We start from the raw sequence: 9967 nt of genomic DNA on the forward strand, positions 1-9967 counted from the left end.
TGTCCATTCAAAACTATGATTGTTTCCCTATTATGTCAGCACTGTGAAATTAGAGGAACTCCGAGATCTCAGTTTGCTTTCCTAATCTGTCAACTCGTTTGATAAGCGAGCTCAAGTCTTCACTTGTGTTTTGAGATTCTGTCATCACGTAAGATAAGGGGCTTCTGCTTCGGTCGATCGAGTCGAGTACGTTTCTTTTTTTAACAGAATCGTCTCATACGTGTATGTCTTTGTCAAAGCCACGTGCAGATTACACATTTTGTATGTAAAGTTGCGTAAGATTTTGAAGCTTCTGGAAGCATTATTGCCAAAAAAAATTTTGTCATCCACTGTCCAGCTTCCGTAAGGAGAGAATTTCATTAGATCTTAGATACTCGAGGCGTTCACATCTCTCTCTCTCTCTCTCTCTCTCTCTCTCTCTCTCTCTCCATCGCATAGCACTTTTGATCTTAAAGTAACGTAACGATTTCGTACTTATAAACTGGTCACTCGTAATTTGTAAATTTCAGATTTGATATTTCTTAGAGTTTATTTAGTGTTATTTAGTGATTTTTTGTGGAATCTGAACAAACATTGTTTCGTAACGGCGCCTGGTTTTGTGAAATTGCGAAACAAGCCTGCATCAAAGAAAGAAGTTGGTATACCAAAAAGGTAAAGTGAGTTATATTTTTATTAGTTGCAACTAATAACGGATAGGAACAGTGGTTAACTAATAACTGATAGGAACAGTGGTTTGGTAAAAACTGATGGTTACAATGTTTTGAGTGAAAAGATTTACACTTTTACACATTGCAAATTTTTGTGTTTTGTGTTTGTTTCATTTTTGTGCATTTGTTCATTTTCTTGTTGAAGTGTGTCTTTTTATTTTGATATTGCCCACATTTTTCTGTATTTTCATTTGCATTCACAATTTAATTAAATTTAACACTTGTGAATTAATTTGCATTTACTTAGAATTCTTTTCAAATTTTATTATTGTTTAGCACTTGTGAATTAATTTCCAAATTTCAATTATTGCCTAACACTTTTGAATTTTGATTGAATTAATTTTCTTGAATATTTTGATAAAATAATTTTGATTTAATTTTACTTAATTGGTTCAAGAATTAATTAAACTTTACTTTGTTTTCAAGTAACAGTAATTTTCCCTGATATTGTGAATTTCACTTATAAACTTTGAGTTTAATAATAAATTTTTGTATTTAAAATTTTTATAAGTATTTCATTTCTAACCAGTATATTTGCATTTAATTATGATTATATTTATGTTAGGTAGAAACATAGAGTGGTAATTGCTGTTTTCCTTCATTAACTTGAAGTGACTTAGAACCAGGGAAGTACTTAGACTTCTGAAATCAGGGAAATACTTAGACTTTTAAAGTTGTTGATGGAGTGATGCCCTTTGATTAATTTAATTACTTACAAGATTACCTCACACCTGTTTTGATGAACTTAGTCTGATTTTCTGCAATACTGGTAAGTTGTTAAGGGATCACTGTTGCCTTTAGAGTATTCAGTCGTTTAGTACCTGTGATGAGGGTTCAGGTATCTGGCTTTAGTGAGGCATCAGTTAATGAATGGTAAGTGTAGTAACCAGATACTTGGCACTTTGTCACAATATATAATTAATATATATATAATATATAAATATGTATATATATTTATATATACATATATCTATATAGTATATATATACATAATATGATGTATTGATTATGTATAATTAATATGTATATATTATAATATATAATATAATTATAAAATATATAATATATATATAATTTATATAATAGTATATATATATGGAGAGAGAGAGAGAGAGAGAGGAGAGAGAGATAGAGAGAGGAGAGATGGAGAGAGACGAGACAGAGACAGAGACAGAGAGAGAGAGCCCGGAGGGACAATTTCTAGTAAGATGGTAAAATGGTGTGATGTACAGATACATATATGTATATATATATATATATATATATATATATATATATATATATATATATATATATATCATACCATTACATCATCTTACTCCGGTTCTGCTCCGGGCTCTCTCGGTACTTTGTTGCGGTAATAGACAGCACCACCTTTTCCTACTTCGTTTATATGACGCCAGATACTATCCAGTCAATGAATTCTTTAACTTGATTTCGTTTTCCTTGTATGTAAACACGAAAGGATGCTTTAGTAGTCTTTTTACTTTGCGAGTGAAATGAATTCTTAAATAAAAAAAATCATTTTGTATCTAAAGGTAATTGACTCACCACCGTCCCCAAATTATTATTATATTATTATTATTATTATTATTATTATTAGGAGGAGGAGGAGGAGGAGGAGGAGGACGGACACCACACAAAAGCAGTCCACCTCAGCTTCTCAGCCCAGAGGATGTCTGGCAGCTCCAGACGAAAGCTCGCTTCAAGACAGAGAGAAAATCGTCAATGACTGATGACAATGATATCAGTTTATCTGTATTATTATTATTATTATTATTATTATTATTATTATTATTATTATTATTATTATTATTTTATTATTATTATTATTATTATTATTATTATATCTTGGGAGTAGACCCTCTTTTAAAACAAGTCTTGTTGAAAAGGATTGCTGCATCAGCTCCATTAATTTTGTATAGAGTCTTCTCTATTTTCCTTATTAAGGATTTCTCAATGTTGCTGAAACTGGCAAGCAACGTGCCAAAGGGGATCGTCAAATCCAGTGTAGTCATAGTGAATGATGTTTATTACTGCTATATACATATATTACTGTTACAAGTTATTATTATTATTATCATTATTTTCTAAATACAGAGGGCGATGAGATCATGAGACAGGAAACCGAATGGCTCTATCTACCCCATCCCCCATGAAATAAATCATAAATATGTTAACCTAAAATTCTTGTTACTTGAAGTTAACGCAAAACACCTTTTTCAGACCATTTTAGGCTTTTGCATAGGGTTTTCCTATCCTACCTTCCCAACAAGAACAACAACAGCAAGAACAACAAAACCAACAAGAACAACAACAACAAAGTAATTTGTAGGCTTACTCCCCGATTAAACGAAAACTAAGAGGGACTGGAAAAGGCAGTTGTCTGAAGCAGAAGAAAATTGTCATACTCGGCGAAAACGGAAACACGAAGGGAAATCCGGAGCGTGTCGGTCGCTGGCCGCCGGATTTCTGTCTTCAACATCTGTTTCTTTGTTCCATTGACCTTGGTCGCTGTATGCTGGAATATTAAGTTCGCCGTTTATGAGCAATTCATGATCAATTTATGCTCTGTTCCTCGGTCTAGAAACCTTGTTTCCGCAGGGCATGTCTTAAATACTCGACTCACAAACACACACGCACACACACACACACACACATATATATATATAATATATATGTGTGTGTGTGTGTGTGCGTGCGTGTTATATATATATATATACATATATATAAGTTAACCAACACATATGATTTATTCGCATATACGCCGAATAAATGTTTATGAATAATCATAAGAGACGGCATTCTTCCGAAACTTCTCCAGGCGGTTAAAGGAAACGTGTCGGACAGATTTAGATGATACAAATGAGCACCTTTACAATTAGCAATTTCCTGGGAACCCAAGTAGGAGGAAAGGCGGGAATAGTCCCTTTCCAGGCCTTCAGTGAGTCTAATTATGCGCGGCTCATTCTTTACACGAACTGGCAAATGGTGGTCAATATTGTCAAACTTATTCTCGCTCCGGTATTGAAGGTACCGAGATTTGCATTCTTTAAAAAAGCCACTGTATTGTGCAATTAAATTAATATCCTATTACTCATAGCTACGATGAGTTATGCAGGACAGCCATACGCATCCTGAGGTTATTTAACTCTTGCTCAACATCGTGTAACTATCCAGGTGTTGCGTCATTTCCTTAACAAACGTTCCTTGTTGGCTATTTCCATTCCTCTATTCGTATACACTTCTTTATAAATAGAAGAATGACGTCACTGCCAGAAAACTTTGGGGTGACCAGCAGTTAAATTTCACCGCAGCCAGATCAAAGTTTAATAAACTGGAAAAGACTCAGTTGAAGAAGACAAAGTCACTCAGAGGCAATTTTCTTCCTAATGACTTATCGACGAACGTCCGCATAACCGCCAGAGGACCCCATGATGAGGCGTGTTTTTTTCTAAATAGCGGTATCCGGAAATCCCAGAGGACTTGGTCACATGATGTCTTGGTTATATATATAAGAGATCTGGTCACCTGGTGCTGCACTACTCAATACAACAAACTAGTCAGGTAAGCAACTCTTACAGATAGTAGTAATCTAGTCTTCGAGTGACCGTCACAGGTATTATTATTATTATTATTATTATTATTATTATTATTATATTATTATTATTATTATTATTATTATTATTATTATTATTATTATTATTATTATTATTATTATTATTATTATTATTATTACTGATAAAAATGGAAGCATATTCATCTGGAACAAGCCGAAATAAGTTTATCCAGTTGTCAATCTAGCTTTCATAATCATAAGCAAATTGTGAAGAATAAGAATAGCAATCTAGTGATAAAAATAGCAAGTAAACAAATAGTAATTTTCGAAACGGGTTACAGCTGCATTGTTTTTTGTTTTTGTATGTGCTCTTCATTCAACCGACAATTTGTGAAAATCTGTATGCAATGCATGAAAGTTACACCAATGTAGAAAAGAAAAAAAAATGCAATTTTGTCTCTTAAATGTACCACTATCAACATCCGGGAATTTGTAACTGACTGGCATAATGACCACTTTATGTTTTACGTAAACATTGATTCACTTTAAATTTCTTTTCTTAGAAGCTCATTGAGGACCATGATTAACGAATACTCTCAAAAAATTTTAATCCGATAAGAAAGCATTCTTAGAAACTGACAAACGAAGCTTAAAAGGTGGACCTGTTCATTGAAGGTCAGTGTCAAGCTATTCCTTCCTTACTATGAACATGAATTGAACCAGACTTTGATGCAACATTTTTATCCATTTGCCTTATTAGAATTATTCACTGTTATTGTGCAGACATAAATAAAAGCAGTCCGTCTTTTGCTGCTATTTCACGTTATATCTCGAAGAGGCACGACATTACGTTTTGCATTTGTCACCCCTCAGAATTTTCGTGCCACTATAGTAATTTTATTAAGTCTGATTATCAACATTATGTTGATGACACTTTTCATATTACAGACTTTAGTTAAGTTGAGGATACTAAAGTCAGAGGCCGATATATTTATCTGTAGATGTGTTTCGCTGTTTGTGTTACTGAAAGTGTAGTATTTCGTTCCTGGAGATGGTTCTCTCACGACCTTGTCGTCAAGAATTTCCCGTTGGCAGGACATTACGTCATTTGTCTGGTATCAGACTTTGATGAATGTAAGAATACGTTAAATGTCTACAAAGTCTGTAGGAACACGTAAAATGTCTAAGATTTATCTTTCAGTGAGGAGGCATGTCAAGTGTCTGATACTTTCTTTAGTCAGAAAATAGGTTCCATTTGTTATGACTCGTAATGTAAACTAGTATATGTTCATTCCCATAATGACGCGAGTTATGCTGTATTTATCACGTTGCATGACTCCCGTTTGCGATGTTTTTCTATTTGTGAACTCTTCAAGGGACTTATATCCATGTAAATATATATATTCATTGATACTGAAAAGGACAGAAATTTGTCCTTTATTTATTTCTTAATAATTACTTAATTGTTTTGCTCTATTCGTATCCTCTAGGCTGCGTTTTCCTCATTTTTCATACATAGGAATCCTCTTTTGTTCTTCCAGGATGGTTTCGTCAAAATCTATTTGTGCTGTCATTTTAATGCTGATGGCAACGACGCTATGTTTTTGCGAATTTCGGGTCGCAAGGCAAGGTGAGTTTTCTTGGCACAGTCACTTTTTTTGTTTAAATTTTTGTTATCAAATATAATTTGATGAAAAATAATAATAGTTTTTGTGTAAGTTTAAGGCAGATTGTCAAAAATGCTGCTGGGTTTGTCAAGCTATTTCATCATGTTTGTTCTTATTATTGTACATCAACTTAAGAAATAATTCATTTGTAATTTGGTCTTTTTTAAACAACCGAATATAAGGGAATTCAAAATATTCTGATAATTTCCAAGAAACGCCAGAAATTTCATAAACGTGCCACTTCCACAGCAGCATCCAGTTGCGGTGCCGGGGCCCAGTGCATTCCCCTGAGATCCTGCCCCTCGATTGTAAACTTGCTGCAGGTCCCAACGACGAGCAACCTGCTGAGGGTTAGGGAAGCCCTTTGTGAGAACAGAAGGGGAAACCTGAGGGTGAGTTGGCATTCTGGTAATGCTTGTTTGAGCCTTGTTGCTGACTTTACCTTCGTTCAAAGAGTCTTTTGTGTGTTGCACGTTGGGTGATTTTTGGGCCACAGAAAAGATGAAGAATGACAGACTAAGAAGAGAGGATTTCAAAGAAGGCTTAAAAAAGTGACAATGTGTATCTTTGTATACACTTGAAAATATGCTTTTTCAAATCTTATTTTACCTGTTCCTTACTTTCCAGGTATGTTGCAATTCGCCATTGACAGCCGCACCTACTCCGACTACCGTTGCAGAAGGCGCCTTACCTGCGCGGTGCGGAATCTCACTTTCCTCAAACAGGGTGTTCTTTGGTGAATTTCCTCCCATCGGGGCTTACCCTTGGATGGCTGTTCTTGGTTATAGATGTGAGTTGCTTTTTTTATTCTTTTTTTTTTTGTCTGGCATTGGGAGGTTTTGATTTTACCTTCCCATGAAAAAGGAGTGGTTGGGCATTGCCTTTTTTATGTGATGTAAAATAACCCACAGTTAGGATGGATGAGTTTTTAGTGGAATCTCAGGCTAACTTTGAGGGTTTTAAGATCAACGTGACAGAAATCAAACTACGACTACCTTTGATCTATATTGTTACAGATGTAGTAGTAAATTTACTTTTTATTGTGATTTTTCCAATTCATATGGCTACGTGCTAAAACATCAGCCATAAAATTTGCCTTGCATGATGGAAATTTAATGTTTCCGTAGCAGTAGTATTAATTTACGTCTTTGACAATTCTTCTGATGTGAATGATTTGCCCGATCTTTCAACAGCTGGTGCTAATGGAGGTGTGGAGTGGAAATGTGGAGGCGCCCTCGTCAATGAGAGATACGTCCTCACGGCTGCCCATTGCGTTCTACCAGACCTGCCATTGTGAGTGCTTCATACTTTTGTTGCATTTGAAACTTAGTCTTATGAGATATAGCATTTCCCGAATATTTCCGGGAAGATGAAAATACGGCTGAATGCAGGAAAAAAAGTATCTGCATTTCATAGGGACTCACCGTTTAGTGTACCTGCCAAAATAATCTAGCCTTAATAAATTTAGCTTAATTTTACATTTCACACCTTTAGCATTTGAAGGTGATCTCACTACGAATAAAAATTTAAAAATGGCTGCTGACACCGTATAGAATAGATAGATAACAAGACAGACAGATAGAATTGTTGCATATATAGGTGAGCACCGCCTCAATATTTAAAGTATAACACCTACTCATTTTCAGAGAGGAAATACGTCTTGGAGAACACAACTTAGAAACTGTCCCTGACTGCACCGACTCCATTTCGGGGAACAGGAACTGCGCCCTTCGTCATCAGTCGTTCAAGGTCACCTCAAGGTCGCAGATTATATCTCATCCTAATTTCGACACTCGAACACCTGTCAGTGACGACATCGCGCTCATTAGGCTGGACAGAAAGGCAACTCTTAACAGTAAGTTTTTAACAATCTTTGGAGCTCGGAGGGTTAATCCCCTCTAGCTTAATCCACTCTAGTAAATTAGCTCCATTATGGTTTCAGATTCATAAAATGAAAGGATGCACTTATGGATAATAATATACATAAGTAATGAATAATGACAACAGAACGGTAAACGTCATATTCCTAGTCCTGCTGTTCATGAGTTGAACTGACGAACAAAGCAGAAAAATCTTTCAGGTAGCCACTCACCTACAAAGGGTAAAAGAAGTGGCGATAAAACCAACAGCGATTCCTAACAGTGAATATGGAAAAATAAAGCTGTTTTATTTTTCATTCCAAAAACAGATTTCGTTCAGCCCATCTGTTTGCCTGACGCTCAGTTCACCCCGAAGTCGTTTTTGGGGAACCAGGAGGCCATCGTAGCAGGGTGGGGCCGAACAGAGCAAGGCTTCGATTCCAATATTTTGAAAAGGACCAATATCCCGCTCGTGGAGATCGAGAGGTGTCAACCTCTTTATAACGTTAGATTAAATGCCGACCAGGTAAGGAAAACCAAAATACCCTGTGAAGGTGAATAATAATTAAGAGAATGCGAATATACAGATCAGCACAGAAACTACAATTCTCAATACACAGGCAACTTTCAGAACTAATCAAGCCATTAAATGGACCTAAGCATTTGAATGATCACGAAGTAGATGCGTTTGTTGACTTTAATCTCTCTCTTACAAGCTCTGCTTTGGGGGAGTTGGGCGGAGAGACAGTTGCAACGGGGACTCCGGGGGACCTGTCTTCCAGGCTGACCCAAGGGGCATCAGCTATTTGGTAAGTAGATCATCTGACAGTCTGTTGTGTGTACACTCTCAGTATGGGTTCATGTTGCATATATGGACTCCCGAGTAATAACTTTAGTAATGATCATTTCACCTTTTTTTCAGATTGGTATCGTGTCCTTTGGCAATCGCTGCGGGGAAGACCCTGCTATCTACACGAACGTGGTACCCTACAGATCATGGATCATCCAGAACATGAGACCATAATGCCCAAGGTCCTTTGGAATGAGGCGTTCTTTCAAGCGTCTGTAGGTATTCAGCGCCAGACTTCGCGCTGAGTATCTATGACTTATATATGTATATATAGTCTGGTGCTAAATTGAAGTCATGCCTGATCGTTAAAGTGATGTCACTCAAACGAGAACAAAGTTAACTCCAGTATTGCCACCAATATTGGAGGGAAATTAATTTCAAAGGCGCCAAACAACGAGCTCGTGATATTGTGTCCGCATATTTCAAGTAGCCAAAGGCTGCAGTGGACAGACGAGACTCTTCGCTTAAGTCAGGCTGTGAATTCCAAAGATTTCCTACGTATTCGTCTTCGATTCTCTTGTTCATCAAATTGACAGAGAAATCATACTCATTATTTTTTTTTTTTTTATAAGATAAGATAGAAATAGACCCATTTCCACGACCCATATACCCACCAGATGTGTTTACGAGTCGACTCGCATACCCACCGGCAAAGTACTTGGCTCATGAGAAAAGGGACGTACTAGATGTTTTTGAAAGTGATATTTAGTTTAAGAACTTGCAGAAATGTGCCTGCATGACAGAAACTCTGTACTATAAACCCATAATTAAAATAATGAAATGAAAATGATCTTATTGCTCCCAAATTCTTACTATAGTTTTATGCCATAAGACGATTTTTTCTTTCATTCAACAAATTTCAACAAAAGGGAACAACTCTTATTAATTTTCTGAAAAGCAATGATAAAATGAAGCATCTTAAACCCAAATTAGAATCCTCTTCAAAGAACATATTGGAATGACCTATGAAGTAGATTTCCATAAAAACGACACTAAGAGAAAATGGTATAACAGACAAGAAACACAACGAAATGGCCTTCCTAGACAAAAGCATAAGTCATGCAGCGGTTAATGGATATCCAAGAGAGGTGTGAACAGGTTATCACTGTGAAGAATCCAGTGAGATATTGATAAGCCATCACAGCTATAAGAAAGATACGGACAGGTTTTCGTGGGGAACAATTCTATGGCTAGACAAATAGTAAATGGAAAAAATCAAAACTGGCAAATGGTAAGTTATAAGAATGATTAAAAATAAACATAGTAGCAGTACTGTGAAGATAATAAAAAAATCAGGCCTTGCTAAGAAGCAAGTATGACGTGTA

General features: G+C 35.9%; 1 protein-coding gene across 1 annotated transcript; it reads left to right on the forward strand.

Annotated features, from left to right (window-relative positions):
* The first annotated feature begins 3970 nt into the window (after positions 1-3970).
* LOC135221770 (phenoloxidase-activating factor 3-like) lies at positions 3971-9426 on the forward strand. The gene is made up of 9 exons (XM_064259590.1): positions 3971-4274; positions 5808-5896; positions 6183-6325; positions 6561-6723; positions 7127-7226; positions 7580-7788; positions 8122-8318; positions 8509-8601; positions 8715-9426. The coding sequence occupies exons 2-9, from the start codon at positions 5809-5811 to the stop codon at positions 8814-8816; spliced, it is 1095 nt and encodes a 364-aa protein (XP_064115660.1). The 5' UTR covers positions 3971-4274; position 5808; the 3' UTR covers positions 8817-9426.
* Positions 9427-9967: the final 541 nt, after the last annotated feature.

The sequence above is a fragment of the Macrobrachium nipponense genome, chromosome 3 (assembly GCF_015104395.2).
Source record: "Macrobrachium nipponense isolate FS-2020 chromosome 3, ASM1510439v2, whole genome shotgun sequence".
NCBI classification, from domain to species: Eukaryota; Metazoa; Arthropoda; class Malacostraca; order Decapoda; family Palaemonidae; genus Macrobrachium; species Macrobrachium nipponense.